The sequence below is a fragment of the Sander lucioperca genome, chromosome 22 (genome assembly GCF_008315115.2).
Source record: "Sander lucioperca isolate FBNREF2018 chromosome 22, SLUC_FBN_1.2, whole genome shotgun sequence".
NCBI lineage: Eukaryota > Metazoa > Chordata > Actinopteri > Perciformes > Percidae > Sander > Sander lucioperca.
The window spans coordinates 19,091,838-19,115,113 of record NC_050194.1 but is presented as its reverse complement, the minus strand read 5'-3'; the positions used below and the strand labels follow the sequence as shown (position 1 = coordinate 19,115,113).

At 39.8% G+C, this 23,276-nt stretch overlaps 1 protein-coding gene across 1 annotated transcript in view; it reads right to left on the bottom strand.

Annotated features, from left to right (window-relative positions):
• The window catches only part of LOC116061389 (proteasome activator complex subunit 4B-like), a 36,109-nt gene that overhangs the window by 4,888 nt on the left and 7,945 nt on the right, over positions 1-23,276 (bottom strand). The window contains exons 7-43 of the mRNA XM_031315569.2: positions 23,153-23,227; positions 22,778-22,900; positions 22,584-22,676; positions 22,154-22,332; positions 20,272-20,358; positions 20,007-20,193; positions 19,538-19,627; positions 18,796-18,860; positions 18,417-18,567; positions 16,354-16,452; positions 15,911-15,980; positions 14,861-14,928; positions 14,028-14,231; positions 12,156-12,313; positions 11,744-11,839; positions 11,597-11,652; positions 11,442-11,498; positions 11,284-11,339; positions 11,094-11,192; positions 10,937-10,999; positions 10,723-10,818; positions 10,296-10,427; positions 9,081-9,290; positions 8,856-8,992; positions 8,634-8,687; positions 8,264-8,393; positions 6,683-6,764; positions 6,132-6,285; positions 5,632-5,698; positions 5,418-5,543; positions 5,004-5,156; positions 4,754-4,858; positions 3,829-3,920; positions 3,444-3,575; positions 3,028-3,230; positions 2,010-2,095; positions 1,696-1,824 (exon numbers count right to left, since the gene is read on the bottom strand). Of these exons, the coding sequence (XP_031171429.1) occupies positions 1,696-1,824; positions 2,010-2,095; positions 3,028-3,230; positions 3,444-3,575; positions 3,829-3,920; positions 4,754-4,858; positions 5,004-5,156; positions 5,418-5,543; positions 5,632-5,698; positions 6,132-6,285; positions 6,683-6,764; positions 8,264-8,393; positions 8,634-8,687; positions 8,856-8,992; positions 9,081-9,290; positions 10,296-10,427; positions 10,723-10,818; positions 10,937-10,999; positions 11,094-11,192; positions 11,284-11,339; positions 11,442-11,498; positions 11,597-11,652; positions 11,744-11,839; positions 12,156-12,313; positions 14,028-14,231; positions 14,861-14,928; positions 15,911-15,980; positions 16,354-16,452; positions 18,417-18,567; positions 18,796-18,860; positions 19,538-19,627; positions 20,007-20,193; positions 20,272-20,358; positions 22,154-22,332; positions 22,584-22,676; positions 22,778-22,900; positions 23,153-23,227 (4,164 nt within the window). The remainder of the gene's footprint in view (positions 1-1,695; positions 1,825-2,009; positions 2,096-3,027; positions 3,231-3,443; positions 3,576-3,828; positions 3,921-4,753; positions 4,859-5,003; positions 5,157-5,417; positions 5,544-5,631; positions 5,699-6,131; positions 6,286-6,682; positions 6,765-8,263; positions 8,394-8,633; positions 8,688-8,855; positions 8,993-9,080; positions 9,291-10,295; positions 10,428-10,722; positions 10,819-10,936; positions 11,000-11,093; positions 11,193-11,283; positions 11,340-11,441; positions 11,499-11,596; positions 11,653-11,743; positions 11,840-12,155; positions 12,314-14,027; positions 14,232-14,860; positions 14,929-15,910; positions 15,981-16,353; positions 16,453-18,416; positions 18,568-18,795; positions 18,861-19,537; positions 19,628-20,006; positions 20,194-20,271; positions 20,359-22,153; positions 22,333-22,583; positions 22,677-22,777; positions 22,901-23,152; positions 23,228-23,276) is intronic.

The window sequence follows — 23,276 nt, the reverse complement described above, 5'->3', positions numbered from 1 at the left end:
GAGGCTGATGGGAACATTAGTGTTGCAGGTATTTATTTATAAAGCAAAATATTAGACAAATAAAAAATATATATAATTTTTTTATCCTCACAACCCGGCTAGCTGTTTATGGCAATTTAGAGGAGTAGGTTGACATTTCGGAAAATACTTGCTTTCTCACCGAGAGTTAGATGAGAGAATTAATACCACTTGCATATCTGTATGCTAAATATAGAGCTAGTAGGTGGTTAGCTTAGCTTAGCATAAAGACTGGAAGCAGAGGCAAACAGCTATGGGGTGTCGTTTGTAAAGCGGCTCACGCTGAAAATAACAGCAAGATTTTGTCACATTTAGCTTCAAACAATGTTTAAAAAACTGGTATGAATTTTTGAGGGTCACTTTTTTGCACATTTAAAACAATATTTGTCAACTTAGAGATATTTTAAATAGTTAAAACCAAATATTAAATGTTACACCTAAATGTTAAATGTTAAATCTAAATCTAAATGTTAAATTTAAATCTAAATCTAAATGTTAAATCTAAATATTAAATCTAAATCTAAATGTTAAATCTAAATGTTAAATCTAAATCTAAATGCTAATACTAAATCTAATTGTTAAATCTAAATGTTAAATATAAATGTTGAATCTAAATCTAAATGTTAAATCTAAATCTAAATCTAAATGTTGAATGTAAATGTTAAATGTTAAATCTAAATGTTTCGGGTGAAACTAAATATTTAACTAATATGCACATTCAAAATGCATCTCGAAACATTTAGATTTAACATTTAGATTCAACATTTAGATTTAACATTTAGATTTAACATTTAAATTTAGATTTAGATTTAACATTTAGATTTAACATTTCAATTTAGATTTAGATTTAACATTTATATTTAACCTTTAGATTTAGCATTTAGATTTAACATTTAGATTTAGATTTAAATTTAACATTTAGATTTAGATTTAACATTTAACATTTAGGTGTAACATTTAATATTTGGTTTTAACTATTTAAAATATCTCTAAGTTGACAAATATTGTTTTAAATGTGCAAAAAAGTGACCCTCAAAAATTCATACCAGTTTTTTAAACATTGTTTGAAGCTAAATGTGACAAAATCTTGCTGTTATTTTCAGCGTGAGCCGCTTTACAAACGACACCCCATAGCTGTTTGCCTCTGCTTCCAGTCTTTATGCTAAGCTAAGCTAACCACCTACTAGCTCTATATTTAGCATACAGATATGCAAGTGGTATTAATTCTCTCATCTAACTCTCGGTGAGAAAGCAAGTATTTTCCGAAATGTCAACCTACTCCTCTAAATTGCAAGATCATGTGCGCATGAGATCATGTGCGCATGAGATCATGTGCGCATGAGATCATGTTTCCAAGATAAAATAAAAATAAGTTTGGGAGTCAAGGTGAAACAACATTTTTTTTTGCAATGCTTTCTCATCCTTTTAACGTTACTATTAAATATGAAACTGCAGACGCAATGGTTCTTGGAGTATCGAGAATTTCTCAACAGGGGTGCCACTCACATACAAAACTCACAGCAGAAATGCTGTAACTAAATCACAAAGTAAGCAAATTAAAATAGCACAGGTTGTTTTTAGTCTAACAACACCTTGGGCAGCATAGGCTCTAAACACTAACAGCAGGCAGGTGTGGCAGTGTGTGTGTGTGTGTGTGTTTGAGTGTGTGCATATTACCTCTTCCAGCGCTGCCAGAACTAGAGGGATGTGCTCAGGATACAGCAGGCCCTGGGACATGAGAGAGAGACACATGCGTGCATCCTGCTTCATCTCATCATAGCTCTCATCAATCTCCACTGGGGCAATCTGCAGGGAGAGAGAAACAGAGAGAGAGATGGAGAGAGGTAGGAAGACACAGAGCTACGCACCATTTTGAGTAAATGAAGAGAGAAATTGAGTTTAATGGGCAAGTAAGATTGAGTGGGTAATAATGCTGCGCAGGGACCTGTGTGCGTGCGTGCGTGCATGTGTGCGTGTGTGTGTATTCTTACCTTGAAGAGTAGAGGCAGGAGCTGAAGTTGCTGCTGAACAGGAGTGGTAAAGGTTCGCCCTGCACTCGCCATCAACCATTTCAGCACTGCATATGGCACATCCGTGCGCACGCGCGCGCACACACACACACACACACACACACACACACACACACACACACACACACACACACACACACACAGGGAGGAGATTTTGGTTTGCTGCCAAATAATAAAAACAGCAGACTTGGGGCTGTGACCTTACTGCTTTGTTCTGGTAATAAAATACAATCTATCATGATTTAGTATCTAATGATTTGGATAATTTTATAACCAGATATGTATCTGTATAATGGAGATCAGGGTAGTACCAGAAACTGAAAGAGCAAAAATGCAAGACAAGAAATGAGATCTTAATTCAGTCATTGGTAAACCAGTATACCACCATTTAAAACTGAAGTAGGTGCTAAGAAACAAAAAATAAGAAAACTTGACCTAAATTGAAATATCTGCTCCAAATCTATGAAGTTTTATTTTTTAAATATCTTTTTGAAAGACACCTACTGCTTTATAAAAATATGTTTTTATTATATGGGGGAACTAACACTTTACTGGGATATAATAAAAAAGAAAGATTGCTAAAAACCAAAGTGGACCTAATTTATCTAACAGCTTTTGGAGACTGTAACTGAGAGGAAAACAAAATCAATAATACAATTTAGTACAAGTTACTAACTATGTGGCCTGTACAAAATGTTAATATTAGAGACACCCACGAAATATTGAGTTAGACTCCTTTCCATAACTTTTTTTTGAAAGGCTTAAATTCCCCTTAATCTACACTTCACTACCCTTTAAAGTAGATTTAAAAGGTGAAATCAATAAGGGATCACAGCTCTTAGGTTGTTTCATCTAGCTTCAGCGTGTCAGTCTATTTCATCAAGAGAACAAGTTGTCCTAGTATATATATATTTTCCCACAGTCACTGTCTACACCATGTCCATCCACCACACAGTTTACAGTGCATCCATATTCTGACCCGTCTTCAGCAGTTTGACAGCCTGGGTGCACTCGTCTGTCTCCTGGGTGTTCTCCTCGTGGACATGGTTGTGGATCTCCAGCTCCGATGTGAGGGGCTTGAGCTGCTCTAGGACCCGAGTGACAAACTCTGCCACGTGGGGGGAGGAGGTTGGCCCGGTGTGGGGCAGGGCCACGTCTATCATGAAGATATAGGTCAGGACACTGGAGAGAAAGGAGGATAGAGGAGGGTAAGGGAGGAGAAGAAAGAAAAGAGTCACAAATACAGAATGGAAGCAGTTAAAGAGAAACATGGAGGTTAGATTAGATAGAGGCTTAGAATTTAACAGCCCAAACAGTGCACACAAACTAATTAAATGAACCTATTAAATGACAATTATGTAACCCAGAAGAGATAACAACAAGTTAATTTGGTACCTTCCAATGCGCTCCCTGACATTCTTATACACCTGGGTGAGTTTGGGCTCCAGGTAAGCCAGCAGCCTGTGCAGCAGTTCAGAAACTCTCCACTGCTGCTGGGCCAGACCTCCCTGAAGCACATACAGCAAACTGACGAGACAAAGAGAGAGGGGGGGGGATGGAGGGATGGAGGGTTGTTGTGTTATTGCGGCTAGACAGCTCAGCATACGTCAGCTCAGGTTACTACTGCAGCCTGAAATTAGAAACCTCAGAAATACTGTAGATGACATAAATATATACTATGTGTGTATAGCTATTCATGCACATGGGCACACGCAGGCACACAGGCACGCAGGCACGCACACACACACACACACACACACACACACACACACACACACACCTGGCGTCCCTGAATGAGCCGCCCTCTCCACTCAGTGGGCTCTCCATCAGCAACTCAAACAGCCAGTGGAGTTTCCTGGGGTCCCGGCCCTCCTGTTAGATGGCAGGCAATACAAAATAGGCTTATTTTTGGAACTATTATTTTAGGTGGGCAACAGATCTACTGAGGTACTGTATGCACATATTCCTATACTTTTACTTCCAATGGTAACAGAGAAAGTAGTCTCTGGTTCAAAATTGTAGGTGGTCTTTGTATTACATACAGTAACATGCTGAGGTTTAGCAGGTGTAATCTTTACCATTGTTACCATCTTAGTTTAGCTTGTAAGCAAGCTAACATTATCTAGTTATGGTAGACGAGGTAAGAATGAAATTAGTTTTGCAGGTATTTGGTCATAAAACAAAAAACTGGAGAATTTAAAATGTTGTCCTGATGATGGCGCTAGATGAAACGTGAAAGTTATTAAACTTTATTTTGAAGGGAACATGAATGTCTGTACACATTTATGGAAGTCCATCCGTTAGTTGTCAATGAAATTTCACTCAAAATTATAAATGTCCGCCGCATGGTGGCACTAGAGGAAATGTCAGGGGGAAACATGAATATCGGTAACATTTCATTTCAATCAGTTCAGTAGTTGATGAGATATGTCAGTCCGGACCAAAGTGGTGGACAGACCGACATTGCCATCCATAGAGCAATGCTAGCAACATAAAAATAACCAAAAAACTAAAAAGGCTAAAGCAGGTGTGTTTGTGCTGCAAACTGTGTTTTAAAAATCCAATTTTCACTTCGTGTGTTTTATTGATTGAAAAAAGTTATCTTATATATTGAAAACATACATATAAATCCCCAGTTCTGTTTCCCAAGCCCTAAACTACAGCATGGTCTCTATGGTGCATTTGTATGCATGTGAGCTACTCACACAGGCAGTAGCGATGCAGGTGCCCCAGTCTGTGTAGCTTTCCACTGTGATGTTGGTTAATGCTGTCCTGATCAAAGGGCACAAAAGCTGCCATAACCTGTCCACCTGAGCACACACACACACACACACACACACACACACACACACACACACACACACAAAAGTTTTTTATTAATATTGACTTTTCTTATCAAAAAGTAATGCAGTGTGTGTATTTGTTGCTGTGTGTGTGTGTGTGTGTCTCCGGTACCTTGCTGAAACTCCAGAGTTTGCTGCCTCTGATTAGTCCTGCAGTAATCTCACACACACAGCGCTGGGAGCTCTCATGGGGGTCGCTGGCAAGCTGCTCTAGGTGAGGCCATAGTAAGGGCAGGAACATGTCTCCATAGTTACAAAACAGCCCCTGTCAATCAAACGTGAGCATGAGGGTTGTTATATGTGGAGAAGATCTTTTTTTTTTAAATCAAAGAAGGACAGGTTACAGTCATTCGTTTGACGCAAGTAAACTGTCAGCTGTCTGATGGAGAACAATGAATCACAGCAGATGATGACACAAATTCTGGCTCTGCTGAGTTCAATTCAGCCTTGGCCAGCGGTGGTATGCTGTGTCACTTCTTTGTAAAAGGTTTGGCAGATCGATTGAGGCTGAGAGTTTAAATTGCACCTTGAAGAGACAGAAGCGTCGGGGATTAAAGCTGTCTTTTCCTTTCCGATCCTCCAGAGAGAGAAACTCTATAAGCTGGTCAATAAATTCTGGGTCCGAGAAATATTCAAAGATGATCTTCTCACCCTGAGTGGCACACAAACAAACACCAAATGTAATAATAGTAATACTGAGGCATCAGTGGGAGATTTTGTGTGTGGTACGGTATGAGCACCTCACTCATCTCCTCGTACGTCAGGTCATCTTTTGGCTTTTCAGAAGCTGCATGGATCATCATTTCTCTGAAAGGAGCGGGAGACAAAGAAGAGGCTGCTGTGATTTATAGATAACAACAAACTGACAAAAATATGGATAGACACATCTACTGTCTTCAAATAAGCAGCAAGGATAAATGAATGATTATAAAGTCAGTTAGTCAGCAAGCCAGCATGCCCTCCATCTATACATCAATTCTTCTATCTAGGCCAGACAGTAAGTCGTTCAGTAAGCCTTATCTGGGCCAGGCTGTGACAGGAAGTCAGTTCAACACTCCTGCTAGTTATCCAGTCGCCCAGATCGGTCATTTAGCAGTTAGTCAAGCATAAAGTTAGCCACAAAGCCGAGCATCAAATCAACCAGGCAGATAAGTCAATCAGCTATTTAGCTCCATCCAACCAAGCAGTTAATCAGCCTTCCAGGTTCTTAATCCACCACCTAAACACTCATTCTCATTACCTTGGCCATGAATAGTAGCCCCAGTGTGTTTTCTCCACATACGGCTGAGAATCCCACTGTTCCTCACTGAGAGGCAGGTTGTTGCTGTCGTACTGCAGCCAGCGATTCCCTTCACGATCCCCCACACACACACCCTCTGGATCTTCGATACCACCTAAACATACATGCAAACACAAGAAAAGTCATAAACACACATATACAGTAAGCATGTCTTGAGTCTAATTTGTAGGGGAGTGTGTGTTTGTGGTGACTGCCAACTCTTGGAAAGTTGCCCAGTTTCTAGATAGGAAAAAAAAGGCAATTTATCTTTTACTAGAAAGCAAATGTAGATTTGTATAATGTTCTTCTCGTTTACTCAATGGGAAATGGCCTCACAATTAGTCTGTACATCATGATGTACTATTTAATTTAAATAAGGACTGCTAATGCTGAAATTGCTGGATTGAGAGAAGGCCTTGACAACTTAAAGTGCTGGATTTTCCTACAAGAACTATGTCAATGTTGTATAATGTATATGATTGCTATTGTGTTGTTTGTGTGCTTATACTCACTTATATCGGATGGCTTCACAGCGACTTTCTTTCTTGGTCGTTTTAGCTGTTTCAGGATGCCGGCCACTGCTGAGATTGCCACCTAAGAGAGAAAGATTATAGAGTGGTGAAGTAGAACCACACACAAACACAGCAGCTCCTGGTTAGAAAAGTGCTGTCTGCACTGCTATTTGTCCTGCTAGTGATAGTGAGCTGGAATAGGCACTGGTCAGTCTCAGTTTTACAATTATTCTAAGTCACTGCTGCTTATTTTTTAATATATCGCTGCTACTTTTAATTGTAATGTTCTTAGTGTTTTTGCTACACACACTTTTTACACAGGCCTCTTTGAGACTTGCTATTTTTTACTGTATACTAAACAAATAAAACGCTAGCTGTGTCCCAAATCACTACAGCGCACTAATTCTAAGCAGGTTTCGAGAATGTAGTTACCTAAAAAGCCATAAGACATTTAACATTTAACTTTTAACATTTAAGTGCATACTAAAAAAACTCTTGATTGTTGAGTGAGCTGTTGATGGATGCTATTGTCCCACAATGCAATGCACAAAGAACATGGAGGCTCTACTCACAGCTGGTAAAAAATGTAAATGGAGGTGGTGGCTCAAGAAAGAGCTTGGAAAATGAATAAAAAATAAAATCTTTAGAAAGACATTTGGCTTTCTTTTTGTGAAGTTTAAATAAAGCTCATCATAAGTTATTTCAGGAAGACTAACTATGCTTCACATTTCTCTCTCTCCCAACCTAATCAGCTGCATTGTCATCAGCTGAATGTGGGCGTTTACTCTTTCAGTTAGACCAACCAGATTTGCCACAATCTCCATGAGCTATCGCGTTGTTGCATTCAAACTTTAAATCTGTCTACTCTTTGCTGCTGTCAGTTGTCATTTCAGGCAAAATAAATGCGACCCTCCTCCACCCCATTCACCTCCAGTTCTCATCATTCCCAGAACCCAGGGTTCCTCCATCAGAAGCCTCGCTTCACAACACATCCATCCAGATCTTCAGGCTTCCTTTATCCCTTCATCACCTCCACCAGTGTCTAGACTCCAATAGGGGGGATATTCCTATATATTCACGGCCTCTGTATCCCTTATAAATTAACATTGCGATGGAGTCTAATCGCTAAAGACTCTAAACATATCAACCTATTACGCACCATGTTCATTACATGTATTTCACTCTTAAATGATGGCTCTCCTGATTGAATTGGAGGTGACAATCCAAAGTCACAGTTTGACTGACATTCAAGGGCACACCTGTTTAAAAGTTTAAAACAGTAAACTATGTTGATTTGCAAACTGCAAAAAGAGAATACTAAAAATGTTACTATATTTACATACTGTATACAGTTATCTTGTGGTATGAAATAAGGACACAGCATCTGTGTTTAAGACATATAGACATTAATCAATGTCAGAATCATCACATAATCTCAATGTTTGAACATAATTTAAAGATTTCTGCTTTGGTGATGTTGATAAACCACAGAAAAAGCCTCCACATTGCCATCAGATACTTTACAATTAAATGTTTTAATTAAACCACACCAACTAAGATAGAAGTACGGTACACACACACCTTGCGTATGCTGATGGAGTCATGTATGAGGCTCTGTGTGAAGTAGAGGACAGCGTCGGGGGGCAGTGGATGATCTTCTCTCAGCTGGAGAGACAACAAGTCTGCTGCCATGTGCTCAAACTTCCAGGGCCTAAAACACAAGCAGACACGCATGCAACTAATTCTGTATTGCAATGTCATCTTTCACTAAAATGTTGCGGTTAGTCTCTGCTAGAAAAACTACTGATTGTCGTTACTTTACCTTTTAAATACAGGACATACAACATAACTCACATACAGTAGTGTATTCTGACATTTGATTCCTAAACATTAATAGAGCAAGTGCATATATAGTACATATAACACATATACAGGTGGAGAGAAATCCTACAGGTTACTGTCTTCAAGGCAGTCCAAGAGATCATTGACCAGCTTCTCATATTTCCTGTACAAAAGAAAAAGAAGAAGCATTAGTCAGTAGTGCTTCTCCTACTTCTACAAATTACATGAATAGCAAAAATAATAATACTCTTCTGTAACCTTGAGAAAAAAAAGCTAAGAGGCTATTAAAACTGAAGGAAAGTGCAATAGGTACCAACTCCAGTTTTCCTACCTCGCAGCAACCACGTTTCTGATTCGCTGACGTTGAAGCCCCTCTTTCAGCTCCTCTATTGACGGCGCTTCCAAAAAAGGCATGGGATTTTTAGACTGTGTGATATGAGTAGCTGTCTCCACACATGTTTCAGACACCTAGAAGTGGAAGAGAACAAAGGGGAGCAATTAAAAAAAGGGATCAGATTAGGGTAGTGAATTGGCTGTTAATGAACATGTTGCTCACAGTAAAATAGATCCCTATGGTGTCATGCTGGCGATGGATCCTGTCAGTGATCTCATCGAGCAGTCCACAAATGGACTGCTTCTCCAGGGTCATGGAGGGCGACAGGCCACAGCGGACCAGAGCGGGCCACACCTCCCCGACACAGTCCCAGTCCCTCGCACCGGCCAGACCAAGACTACTGTGCAGACCCAGCAGACAGTACAGAGCACCCTAAAACACACAAAGGGTAAAGACACATGACAGATTATAATGTATATGGTGGTATAATCATCTACAGCACAGGCAAATTCAGCTGTGGCTGAATTAGATGCTGGATCCCTCACAGTCTGGGTCAGAGAAATGTGGCTTTTTGACACATCCTGTTGGTTTCTATTATTTATGTCAGCAGGATGTTAATAATAGAAACCTAGAAACCAGACATACACTTCATTGTTCTTGATGTCCATTTGTTAAATCAAGTTAATCTAATTACAAAATGCTAAAAAGAACAACCCCGAAATACTGTAACAATGATGCTCCTTCCATACTAACTTTTTGCCTGGGATCTATAAGCTTTAGCGTTAGCATTTTTGCATTAATATGTTATGGAGTTAGCATGTATGTCATATTTTATATCAATGAGAGGAACCTTTATTTATATTACACATTTTCAAAACAAAGTGCCTTATAGACACAAGTACAGATAAGTTGATGAACATATTCACAAGATCACATTAAATATACACAATAAATATTCAGTTTACAAGAACAAAATATACAATTTGGAAAGGTAAAATTAAATGAATTTAAATAAGCGTCAAACTAGTTAAAAGCCAATATGTAGAAAATAAGTCTTTAGAAGAGTGTTAAAGAGGATACTGATGTTGCTCGCTTGATTTCCAATAGAAGACCTTTTCCAGAGTTTTGGTGCCCTAACAGTAAATCTGCCTATGCTATCACCTTCTGTCTCCAGTCTAGCCCTGCGGATAGTCAACAAACTGGTCTAAGTTTAGAAGTGTAAGGAGTGAAAGGGGGAACAATGCAGGTTAAAGATAACCAGTGCAGGGAGTCCAATGTACAGTAGCCATAAAACACAGTTTTGGACTACCTTACAGTTTCAGCACCACGGACAGTGACCATTATGAGCAAGATTGACAACTGTGTCTGTCACCATGTGCTGTATATGTGTGTGTGTGTGTGTGTGTGTGTGTGTGTGTATGTGTGTGTTTGTGGTACCTTAAACTGCTGTTGTGTGCCAGTGGTGTGTTGTGGTGAGAGCAGTTGCAGGGTTCGGGGAATCAGGTCTCTGTAGGAGAAGCTAAAGGTTCCCAGTGTGGCCGTCAGCACATGCTGAGCCCTGCTACGTACCTGTAGGGACGCATATGCACGCACACGCAGACACACGCATGCACGCATGCACACACGCACGCACGCACGCACACACACACACACACACACACACACACACACACACACACACACACACACACACACACACACACACACACACACACACACACACACAACCACACAGATGTACATGCATACATCCTCAATTAATTACTATTTCACCAGAGATATTTATGTTAATACCATCAGGAAAATGGGAACCACCAGATGTTCTGATTGAATTTTTCTTGTTAATTTTTCGTGTCAGTTTTACCTGGCTGTAAGTGCTGGTAGAAAGCAGCAGCAGATCACATAGCAGCTCCTGATGAACCACTTTATATACACTGCCATCAACCACCAGCTTCCTCATCTATTCACACAGTAATACAACATTCAAATATTATTAAAAAAAAAACACCAACATTTTATTTCATATGCATGTGGTTCCATCTGTGACCCTGCACAAAGTGTGTGTGTTGTTAACTAACCTCATGCTGGAGTAGAACCCGGTCGATGAGTAGCGCTCTAATGTGCTGCTTTTTCCCATGAAGCTGCAGAAGGAAAGGCGACATACTTAAATCACCCTGCAAGCGACTTATTGAAACTGACAACAATCAGCAGCCTTGTTGCGCTTTGCCAACTCACCCTGTTTTCCATGGACTTCTTGACAAGAGTGAAGCTTTTCCAACGTGAGTCAAAGTCCTTCTTGTGAGTGCCTCGGAAAAACATGAGGTCACTGATGATCTGTAGTCAGACGGACAGAAAGAGGGTGCTGTGAGACCATTACCGCTGGAAAGAATAATAACATTTCACACATGAATAAAAGAAAAATCACCTTAATGATGACAAAGAGTGACTTTGTGTCATCCTCAGAGTGCTCCAAGATGTGATCTGGATAAAAGTGGATATACATTAATTGTGCATCACATTCACACTCCAAACAAAGTGAGGGGCTTAGAGCTGGAGTGTAGTGCCGTTAAGGTCTTCACTCACGTAGCAGCAGTCTCATGGTTTGGCAGATGGACACTCTGTAGTTCTCCCGTGAATCATCTGGGGGGAGGAGACACACAGGTATAGCAGCATTATCACCAACTGAAACGACTACTTGCGCATGAGTGTTGTGTGGCTGCTTGCTTGTGGTTTCTTACCGTAGTCAACACCTATATGCAGCTTGATCTCCCCCAGATTTACCATGGAGGGCACGCTGAGGAGAAACAAAATGTAAGGAGCAAAACGTGACAAGCCTGCAGGAAAATGTGGGCTTTTCTATGTGTGTGAGGAGCTGCAGGACTCACAGGTCAGATACGTGTGGTCCATCCAGAGGGGGCAGCAGGCTTCCAGCTCCAAGAAGGCAGTGCTGCACAATAGCAAGACTCTGCAACAGCTCCTCCCTGTGAATCAGACCACACGGTACAGTCCATTCTTAGCAGTATTTGTGTGTGTTTGTTGTAATTTCACTTGGCAAGTCTATAATGGTGTTTCAAGACTTTTGAGCAGCTAAACGTTCAACTTTTGCAACTCTCTGTGCTCTTCAGCAACAGCGTTAAGACAGATATTAAAAACAGATGCTAATCTTTAGGCTTCCTTTTTTTGGACGCCGATGAATCTCATTTATCAGTAATGAAAGACTACATTTTTCTTTGTTTTGTTTGTGCGTGTGCCTGATTACGTCTAAAAATGAAAAAACTAAGAAAAACGACAGCACACCTGCTCATTGGCTGATCTCCAGAGACATGGCCCTTAATTCGCTGCAGCTCAGGGTGCAGGAGGCGGGACAACAGCTGGAAAACAAAGTTCTCTTCCTCCTGGTCAGGCACGTGCCAACACACACCCAAGTCTGCCACATCTCCAGCTCTGCCCCAGTCCTGGAGACAGAGAGAGAGAGAGAGAGAGAGAGAGAGAGAGAGAGAGGTTGTCTCAGAAAGTTGTAGAAAAGAGAGTTTCCACTGGAACAACTGCCTTTAAACCATAGATCTGTGTCATCTACTGGTATTTGAAACACATGTTTCAGGGTAAGGACACTAAATAATGGAACGAAGAAAAACATATTCCACAACCAACTGATTTGATTTCAGATGACAGACAAGCAGCAGATAAATCCAACTTGCAAAAAACCTCAAAATGAAAAATTCACAACAAAAACAACATTCACAATCAGTGACCGTGAACTGCAGATAAAAGGAGGTCAGTACTTGAAAGCTAGCTGTAGTTACCGCCACCTTGACATCATATCAGAAATGCAATTCTCCTGCACTCATGTACAAACACATGACAAAATATTACTGAAAAAGCTTTTCTCAGAAATACTGCAGGGCAAGCGGTTCAGCTTCTCTCCTGCTGCAGAAATGAGAGAAATCATCTTTGAACTTGCATTTAGCAGTCTTAAAGCGTGATTATGCAACTTTTACAAAGAAGAACATAGCACATTCATGTTATGAAAAAATTAAAGGTTCAAAAATGCACCGTTTCTCAATGAAATACTCTCACTTGGTCTGGTATAACCAATAACTTATGGTGGCTAATGTTAGCAAACGGTGTAACAGACATTACAACGTCACTTTGCAGACTTTGTGAGTTTTCTCTATTTGTACTACTTTAACACTATGTTTTAGCATTCATCATGATCTTGTCAACCAATCAGAGATTAGTAGGTGGGATTAAGAATAAGGGTGTAATTTTTTCTACTAGCTAGCTAGCTACCTTCCTTACATTCGCACCTGCTACATTCAAGAAAAAATAGCGAAAGAAAAATGGCACAAGTCAACGCACAGAAATAACAATTCTTAAATCAACATGTCTCTGTGATAAATGTGTTTACTTCTCAGTCTGCTTGTATTGAAACACCATAAGTAAGTATTCAGTATTTTACAAGTAAAAAAGAAAAAGAGACACGATTTTCTTCTTTAATCACCCTGTGACCCTCTCAGATTTATCTTGTGGCCCTTTTGGGGTCCTGTCCCCAGGTTGGGAACCACTGTCTGAGATGGATGAAGGCGTGTTTACAGTTTATGTTCACAGTCTGTGCAAAGAGTAAGCACATTTTGTTGTTATCACCATTTTCTTACTTTTCCCTTATCTATGTTTTCTTCTCTGTACACTTTAGCAACAGAAATGTATTTACATTATTTATTTACATTAGTTTAGTTATCATACAAAAAAAATAAAGTAGCAGTATTTGCATTAGTATATGGTCCAGTGGTGTAGCTGTTTAATTTCAATTTCATAAATGCTTTCTAATTCGCTTCCTGGAGATGGAAATTGTAATGCAATTACCGAACCTGTAGCATCCCATCTAATTAAACTGCAAGCAAGAGCAGTTTTAAGGTTGTATTTGTGGCATTTTGTGTTTCCCCCAAAAAAACTCATTGTTTCCTGTCCCAGACTAAATACTGTAATAGCTGCGATAAGAGCCAATTTGCACTCGAGGAGGATAGCAAATAAGCCAAAGTACGCAGTTAAGAGTCGAGGGACTGGATTTAATTTTGGTAAGATGAAATAATAATGGTCATTGTTTTGTCTTCCTCCTTGCTGTATAGCATTGCAGATGTTTTGTGTGTGTGTGTGTGTGTGTGTGTTTACCCGTATAGGGAGGTCAGTATCAAAGCCTCCAGAGGTGCTGCGGTACTCTGTGGGATAGATGAGGGACAGCGATCGCAGTGTGTGCTCCAGCAGACTGCAGGCGAGTGTGTATGCCCGTTTGCAGCGCAGACGCACACACACACACAGGATCCGCTCCAGGTCCCCCTGGTATTTTAACAGCTGTTCACCATCCACACGGGTTACCTAAAAAAACACACATACACACAGGAGTACATGCACACACACAAACTCAGACATGTCAGTGGAGAGTTGTGTCTTAAATATTGAGGTTCTCTAGTAAATTACAGCATCTGGCTCGTTTCCACTCGCATTAAGCTCCCAGGAGTAATAAAACAAAACAGAAAGGGTATCAATATGTTCTGGTTAACGACAAAGCTCCTTGATATTTATGACCGTGCAGGGTGCACGCTGCAAAAAATGTCATTATTCATCATTTCTTCTCATACAATGTCACAATCATATTCTTATATTTTTTAAACAAGTGAAAATGTCTCTCTGTTGCACTCATTTAAGTGTTATATTTGATTCTGAAGTTTAGATTTTTAAAATAGACAAATCATTTCAGTAACAATGAGGACAGGACACTTGACTTGAAAATATTCTTGAAACAAATTGATCCGTTACAAAAAAAAACTAAAAACACATTGATCTGTAATGGATTCAAGTATATATGCCGACCTCTCTGGCAGACATTTCAATCATTTTTAAATTAAATAAGATTTTAAGACACACACTAGATAAAATAAATTTGCAGGATTTATATATTTTTTAGAGTGTTGAAGCCCTTGGGAAGTGATATATCCTCGTCTCACCTCGGAGAGCAGCTGCAGATTCCACAACAGCTCCTTATCCAGCTCGTCTTCACTCTGCAGCTCCTCATCTACACACACACACACACACACACACACACACACACACACACACATAAATAAGATGACTAATGTACTGTATTGCTCCTCTGACAAACTGAGCTCCTTTTGCTGAATTTTGGGGTCATATCAGGTTTTAGTCAGGCTAGCTGCATGGCTGTATGGGCGGCGGCAATGTCAGTCTGTCGGTCAGTAACCACTTTGGTCCAAACTGAAATACAACTATTACATGGATTGCAATAAAAATTCTGTACAGACATTACAGTAATTTCCTCCTTAACTTTGTGTTTTGTGAAAATGTTAGCATGCTTACACACTAAACTAAGATGGTGACCATAATAAACATTATAAAACACATGTTAGCATTGACACTGTGCTCATAGTGTTGGTAATCTATCTTTGATAATTCCACAACATTTATTGTTAAAAAAAACAGAATATTTGGCTACATAAATGATATTTCTTGATGGCGAAGTCAACTTATAATTGTTAACTCAAATGTGACTGTTCTTAAATTTCAACCCACTGCTTTAAAAAGGCTACTTTCGCTGGGCAGAAAAATGTTTAATTAACAAATAATTATCACTGATCAACAAACACTTGATTTTGTTGTTGTTGAATTTTCTAATGACTTCCCATTGTGCCTAATAAAATCTCTTCTGAGATCTGAATATGTGTTAATAACCTCTTCACTGTACAAGCTGCAGGTTATGTTTAGCAGTGAACAAAAGTGTGAATGAACTCATTAGATTTGGGAGGCCTTGTACAGTCATCATGCTAAACACACTACTCTAAACAAACACACACACACACACACACACACACACACACACACACACACACTAGACTGTTCTACACACACACACACACACACACACACACACACTAGACTGTTCTACACACACACACACACACACACACACACACACACACACACACACACAAACACACACACACACACACACACACACACACACACAGTGTGGTACTGACTGTCAGTAATGTGGAAAATGATGCTGCAGCAGTGAGGGACGAACAGACGGAGAGACTCAGCGGGATGACACTGCAAACAGACACGCACACATTTAGATGTCCAAGCAGAAGCACAAGCATGCAGAAAATGACAGCGGTAACAAATGATTTCTCCAAAAAGTATCCAAAATAAAATAACATAACCACTGAAAATGAAGTAACCCTGTAACTACAGTATAACATGTACGTGGAGTTAAAACAATATATTTTGCATCATACGTGACCTTATACGGTTGTATTTTCCTGCAACTATATCAAAACCTTTAACACATCAACAACATTTGACACGGCAGTCCACAAATCTCTCTTCTGTGTTCTATTGAGTGAAATGCACAAACCTACAGTATTCTTAAATACTGTATGTGAGCCAAAGAAACATAGATAAAAAGCTGATTATCCCATACCTTTGCAGCAGCTCTGCACATGTCAGCCACCATCCTGCCTGACACACACGTCTCAAAGATGTTGGCGGTGGCAAAGTTAAAAACCTTCTGCAACGCCATCTAACACAAACGCAAAGTTTGGGAAGATCAGATGATGCATATGACCTACTTACAGTTTTTTTTCGATTGCTAAACTGAAACCACATGTGCAAAACTCCAACTACAGTCTGCATTACCAACAGTCACCTGAGCTAAACAGTTCACATCACCTGCAAAACTCATTCCAAGCAACATAACTCTTCACACGTCTCAAAACAGGCTCAGTGCAGCCAAACACTATGAACAATCCTCACAGAGACAACACACACCGTCATTCAGAACACACTGAGAGTAAAAACACTAGCGTCAAACACAAATACAGAAATGAAAACACTTTTCATCTTTACAGTTTGAATAATTTAAGTGACTTCACACTAATCAATAGTTTCTTTAAAGAAAAGAGTGAAATTCTTTCACATGAACATTTTTATTTTATAACATACCAGTTTTTTTAGGAAACAAAAAGGAATAAAAATCAGCAGTTTGCTCCAATAGATATATAGTTTTATTTTGCCTGTAGTAGTTTATGTAATGACCGGGGAAAAAAAGTTAAAAACTAAAGGACCGTAAAAACAAAGAACACTGGATGTCCTGGCTTGCCATGCACCTGCATCATCTCTAAATACAAATGACTGTGGTGTTCCCATTGCTTACACCTCCATTACTTTATGAAAAACAGTAAGCGCGCAGTTTCACTATAGTAAAGGTAGTGTTTTTCACGTTTTCACAACTGTGTATGTAACATCAGACATCTTACCTGGACATTTTGGTATCTTTGCTCTTTTACCTGTTCACTGTTTCTCTCAAACGGTACAATATATAACTGTTTCATTCTTATTTGGTGTTTCTTTATTTCCAAAAAAGGCATTATGAGCGTTCCCTATTTACTGTATATACAGTATGTGTTCACTAACAAGTCTAAAGCAGGAAACCATTGCAATCAGCAGTGTTTGAAATGCACCAGGCTGAAATCCGTACTGTTTTGAATGTGTGGTTAACAGTTTTGACAGCAGTGTGTTAGCATTTGAACAAAGTGCTGTAAATCCACAGTGTTGTGCAGGTTGTGGTTAAAGCCATGGGATAAGTCTGTAGAGTTTTGAAAACTCGTTAAAAAACGAACTAGAGTTTGGTCCACATGAACTGCTGCTGTGCAGACTGTAGTTAGAGTTGTAGCTCCAGTTGTGCCCACTGTCATTTAGCAATCGAAAAAAAACTGTAATGTGTTCAAATGTGTTTTAATTCTCTACGTACAGTACATAACACAATAGTTTATCAAGATAACTGCATCATAAATCCTTAATAGCTTAGCTCTATTTATTTTCTAGTTTTAAAGGTGCTGTAGGTAGGATTGTGATCTGTGAAGAGTTGTGTTGACAAATGCATCAGCCAAATGAATGTAGTGTAATGTAATGCTAATCCTTTTGTTTACATTTGTATTATGAGTGGATATGTACCTTTAAAACTCCTGAAACGTGGTATCAAAACTAAATTATTTTTCTATTCTATTAACATTGATTATTGGTTTGATCAGACTTCATTGGCAACATAAAAAAATAACCCAACAAGTTTCATCCCAATCAAAATGTGATGACAATTGCTAAATCCTGATTGGTGCACAGTGCAAGTGACATCATCTTTTTCTAACTGAGGCCCGCTTACCAAATGGGTGAGAAAGGCACAGACAAAAACACAAATACAGAAATCTCTCAAGTAAAATAACCCAAACTGTTCCAACTTTGGCAGAAATTGTTGTATTTATGTGTTGCTTATAGTGAGAAGCTCTACGAAATTAGTTTTTGGGACCTTTAAGGTTAGCGATCTGTATTAGAAATGTTTAATTGGCGCCAGAGTACAGAGTTTGTGATTAGTGAATTAATGAATTTAAAAGAGAGAGTATTTTGTGTGTGTGTGTGTGTGTGTATGTGTGTGTGTGTGTGTGTGTGTGTGTGTGTGTGTGTGTGTGTGTGTGTGTGTGTGTGTACAACCTTGTAAATTTCGGTCGAGCATTGTGTTAGTACGGTGCTAACAGTGGAGGACAGGCCCAGCTCCACCAGGCTCTCCAGTTGAGTCTGAGTATCCGTCTCCATCTCGTCTCTCGTCTGTTCCAGGGTGCTGCTGTCTATCAGAGCAAAACACCTGCAGATACACACACATACACAAGCAAACACTTAAACACTTGTCAGCGATGAAAATGTCAACAGCATTTTTTTTTGTATTTTTGAAACCAAAAAGGCTGGTATACGCGGCCAGCAAAGCCAGCAATGTAGAACAGTGCATTTCAAACAGAAAGAGATACATTTATACTCAAGACGTTGACAACGAGGCTTTACTAAGTGACAGTTTGACTTGTTAATTTGTCTCTACCTGTCCAGAAACTGGAGAATGAAGTCTTCAAACTCAGCTGAAGCAAAACACAGGTTTTTCTCAATCTGACAGGGAGAAATAGAAACGATTGTTTAGTGCATTCGTATAATATGACGCAGTATGTGAGCTGTTTTTATTCAAATGGTAAAGACATTTTGTTTAGTGTTTGGTGTGGGGTTTTTAGTTAATTATTTAGGTAAAAACACTAATTTGCACTCTTCCCAAGAATTAGATGAGAATATTGATACCACTCTCATGTTTGTACGCTAAATATGAAGCAGGAGCCAGGAGACGGTTAACTTAGCTAAGAATAACGCCGTAAAGGGGATACAGCTAGCCTGGCAACCACAGTGACGACAAGACTCCAGGAAGTGACTGCTCCCCCTGTAAAACCACAACATGTCATTTTTAGACTTCAGTAAGTTAAAATATGTTAATTAGTAAGTTTTAGAGGTGCTGTTGGTGGATATTGTTAACTTTGGACACAGCCAGGCTAGCTGTTTCCCCCTATTTTCAGTCTTTGTGCTAAGCTAAGCTGAGCAGCTGCATATTCATGACAGTGGTGTCAATCTTTTAACTCTCCCAAAATGTGAAACTATTCCTTAAAGAGAAAAGGAAAAGGTCTTTTAAATGATTGATGCCAAACGCTACAAGACTTTTGCTCCACATGTTATGTAGATATTATGTTTATTTAATCTCTTTTTGTGACTGTTGTTATTGTTAATGTAAGTTGCGTGTGTACCTCTGTGAGATCGCTGTGTTGAGAAGGAGCAGACGAGCAATCCACTAAAGGCACCAGAGTGGTGAAGGTAGCGATGAACTGGAACGTTATCTGGATGGAGCCACACAACGGGAAATAGATCATTTTACATCATCTGACGTGATCAAGGCCCAAGTTAAATAACCTACCAGATGTCAGCGGAATAACTTTTTTCAAATGTATCAATTCATTCTGGCGTGATGGATTAATGTAGTCTAGAGACAATGAGCACACAAAGAAAGAAAAGCAATCCATTTTACAATCCAAGCAGAAACTGAGGACTGAGCCTCGGTAATTGCGAGTTCTTCAAACTGAGATATTCATTCCACTTTCAGGAATAATTAATAGGATAGACGGTGGTACACGAGAGGGGAGTTTAATCAGCAAGAGCTGTATTGTCTACTTGTCTAACAATTCTTCTTCATTACTAATCAACACATCCATTACTCACCATGCACTTGCTGAAGTCGTTAGGGTCCACCCCAGGCAGAGAGCCCATGAGCAGTGGGAGCACGTGCCCACGGCCCTCTGGGTAATGGCTGTTTGGGGAAACCAGGCTGCGAGCCATGCCTATCATGCAGCTGAGAGTGGCGGTGAGGGTGTGGGGCTCCGTCAGGGTCTCCATAGCTGCATACGTTCTGTTATACCCAACATACAAGGAGGTAAATATTTCTTTTTGACATGGTTAATGGCAGATATCTCACACAAACACTTACTTCTCAAGCACAGGTGGTATGGTGAGTTCTGGTGTGAGGAGAGCCAGGTTCTGAAGAGCGAAGGCGGCATCCGTACTGCCGGTTTTACTGCACATCACCACAAGGGGGCAGATGAACAACATAAAGTACAGCGTCAACAACACACACACACACACACACACACACACACACAAATGACTTGTCTTTGTCCAGATTAGGCTTGTTGTTGCTGAGGCCAGTGGCGGCAATCGCTACTGAGACACAGCAGGATTTGGACAGTGGTGGAAGAAGTACTGAATCTTAGTACTTAAGTAAAAGTACAAATAACCAGAGACATATTTACTTTAGTAAAAGTAGAAGTACCACAATGACAACCCTACTTAAGTAGAAAGTAAAAAGTACCTGATTTTAAATGTACTTTAAGTATTAAAAGTAAAAGTACTTGCAACGATGTAATCTCTTAATGTCTATATATATATATATATATATATATATATATCTGAAAAATAAACTAAAAACTAAACTCTGGTCTGTCCTCCATGTAATGAACCACCCTCTCTTTATGGAGTCGCTTTTCGAGATGAACATTCAGGAAATGACAACCAGGCTGGAAACCATCCGTAAAGCCTCAGAGCAGCTGAGCTCTCATCTCCGCCCATAGCAGCAGCAGTCAGGGCGCCGCCAGCGGGTTCGGCAGCTCCACTACCTCACGGAAAGCTACGGGGATCGCCGTCACTTGCCATCCCTTACCTGCTCACCCACTCCCACTTCGGGCCGGCTCGTGCCGTACGTGACGGTCAGGAAGACATTTTGGCAGGGGGAAAAAGTGATCAGAAAATGTAACGAAAATGTAACGGAACGTTGTAGAAATGTAGTGGAGTAGAAAGTATCATAATTGCTGCAAAATGTAACATAGTAAAAGTCAAAAGTATGCACTATTGATTATACTTAAGTAAAGTACAGATAGGTGAAAATGTACTTAAGTACAGTAACAAAGTATTTGTACTTCATTACATTCCACCACTGGATTTCAGTTGTCAACCAAATGTAGTCCGGCTGATCACCAAATTAACGGGAGGATTTTGGTAGCTGTGATATTTGGTGGAAAAAGGACATTATTGTTGAGATAAAACCAATAACTCGGAGGTATAAAAAAATGAAATATATGCAGTCAAAATCTATTTGGGAAGCAAAAGTTTGGCTCAAAAGATAGAGGCCTGGAGAAATCTTGGTCAGTAAACGTGCATTAACAAGACCACCGGCTGTGACTGTGCATGCTCACACCTCCCTCCACAATTACACCTATAGTGTCTATTCCTGCAAGAGTAGAAATACTTTCTGTCGGCCTTCCCACTTAGCACAAGGACGGCTTGTCTTTGTTTTTAAATGTCATCTACAACCTATTTTCACAGACTAGCTTCTATTTATTTTTGGGTTTCTCTTAATCTCTCTCTTTTGTTTGATTCAATTATTGTGATTTTACTTTTCCACTATGTTGAATTAATATTTGTTGCTTAATTTGTTATTTGTTCTTGTTTTAAGGCCTCATGTGTCCTCTTATTAGCTTTTTATCTTCTTACCACTTTGTAAATCTTACTCTGAAAGTACTATGCTGACTATTCTATTTGTAGTACCTGTACATACAGAGCTTAAATCAAAGTTTGGGGTCACTGGTTATCTTATCTTATGCTTATAACAGATATTTGTATTGACATGTATAGTGTATACCATATATGTATTTATATGTGTGGATGTATGCATGTATATATGTTATAATCCTTATAGTAAAAGGTTTCCTAGGTGTTCAAAATTTTCGACAAACACAGATGCAACTATGCAAGTTTACATACAGAAAGGCAGGTTATAGTTATTTCTATGGCTAACATCTACCAAAGTGCAATACCTGAACATGGCCTGCAGGGTGGCTCCGGTGAGGCTGCGGGTGAACTCCTGCAAGTCTTCATCAGTCAGCCTCTGACACTCAGGAACCAGCGTGATCCAGCTCGGGACTGCGTGACGTTCCCGGTGCACACGGCGGACAACACACGCCGGGAGACGCTGAAGCAGCCGCATCAGTCGAGCCTGCCGGGGCACACACATTCAACATTAGCGTTATCATCTAGAGACACATTTGCACAGTCTGCTACAAACAGATATGTGATATCGCTCCTTTCTCCGGCAGTTGTGCATTTCATTATTGTGTTGTTAGTGGGAAGAGAGCCGGCTAAATCCTGAATGACAGGTAATAAATCAAAGGAGTGTGACAGCACACAGCTGAAAATGTGCTCCCAACTGAGTGTGTGCATGTGTGCGTGAGTGAGAGAGAGACTTACCTGCCAGCGACCATGATTGGAGGGATGGTAGAAGGAGGCAATGCTGTTGAAGAGGCAGGTCAGCTCCTTCTGTGCAGGGTTTCCTGGTCCTCCCTGCATGGATTCAAATCAGGTAATAACCGTAATTAAGCAGCAATTAAATATATGTTTTTTTTAAATGTATTTTTAAGAGAAAATGTCTGCAGAGTGTGTACCAGAAGTGCTGTGATCCACAACACCAAGTGTCCGATATCATAGGAGTTGGTGAGATACCGCGGTGCCACCATATGACTGACCCCAACTGGAAGGTTCAGACTGCGCAGGATCCTGGTGAAGATCTACACACAGACAGTGTAGAGTTTCAACTCACAAGGCCCAGCAGTCCCAAATAAAATACATTAACAGTATTTGTACAGTATTTTTGATTTTGTACTTCTACATTAGTGTATGTCCTTTGGTTGTGGTTTTTATATAAGCCGTTACAGGTTTCTACCACACCCTCACATGTATTTTTGTATTTCTTCAGTGTAATTTGTTTTTATGTTCTGTGAAACAAATAAACTAAACTTAACTAAACTAAAATGACTCACAGTGGGAATATACGGGGTCCAATCCACATAGCCGATGTCGTCGTTGGCTAGGCGAGCAAACAGATTCACTAGGTGCTGCAAAAAAACATTAGACAAACAGTCACTGTGAGTACAGAGAACATTC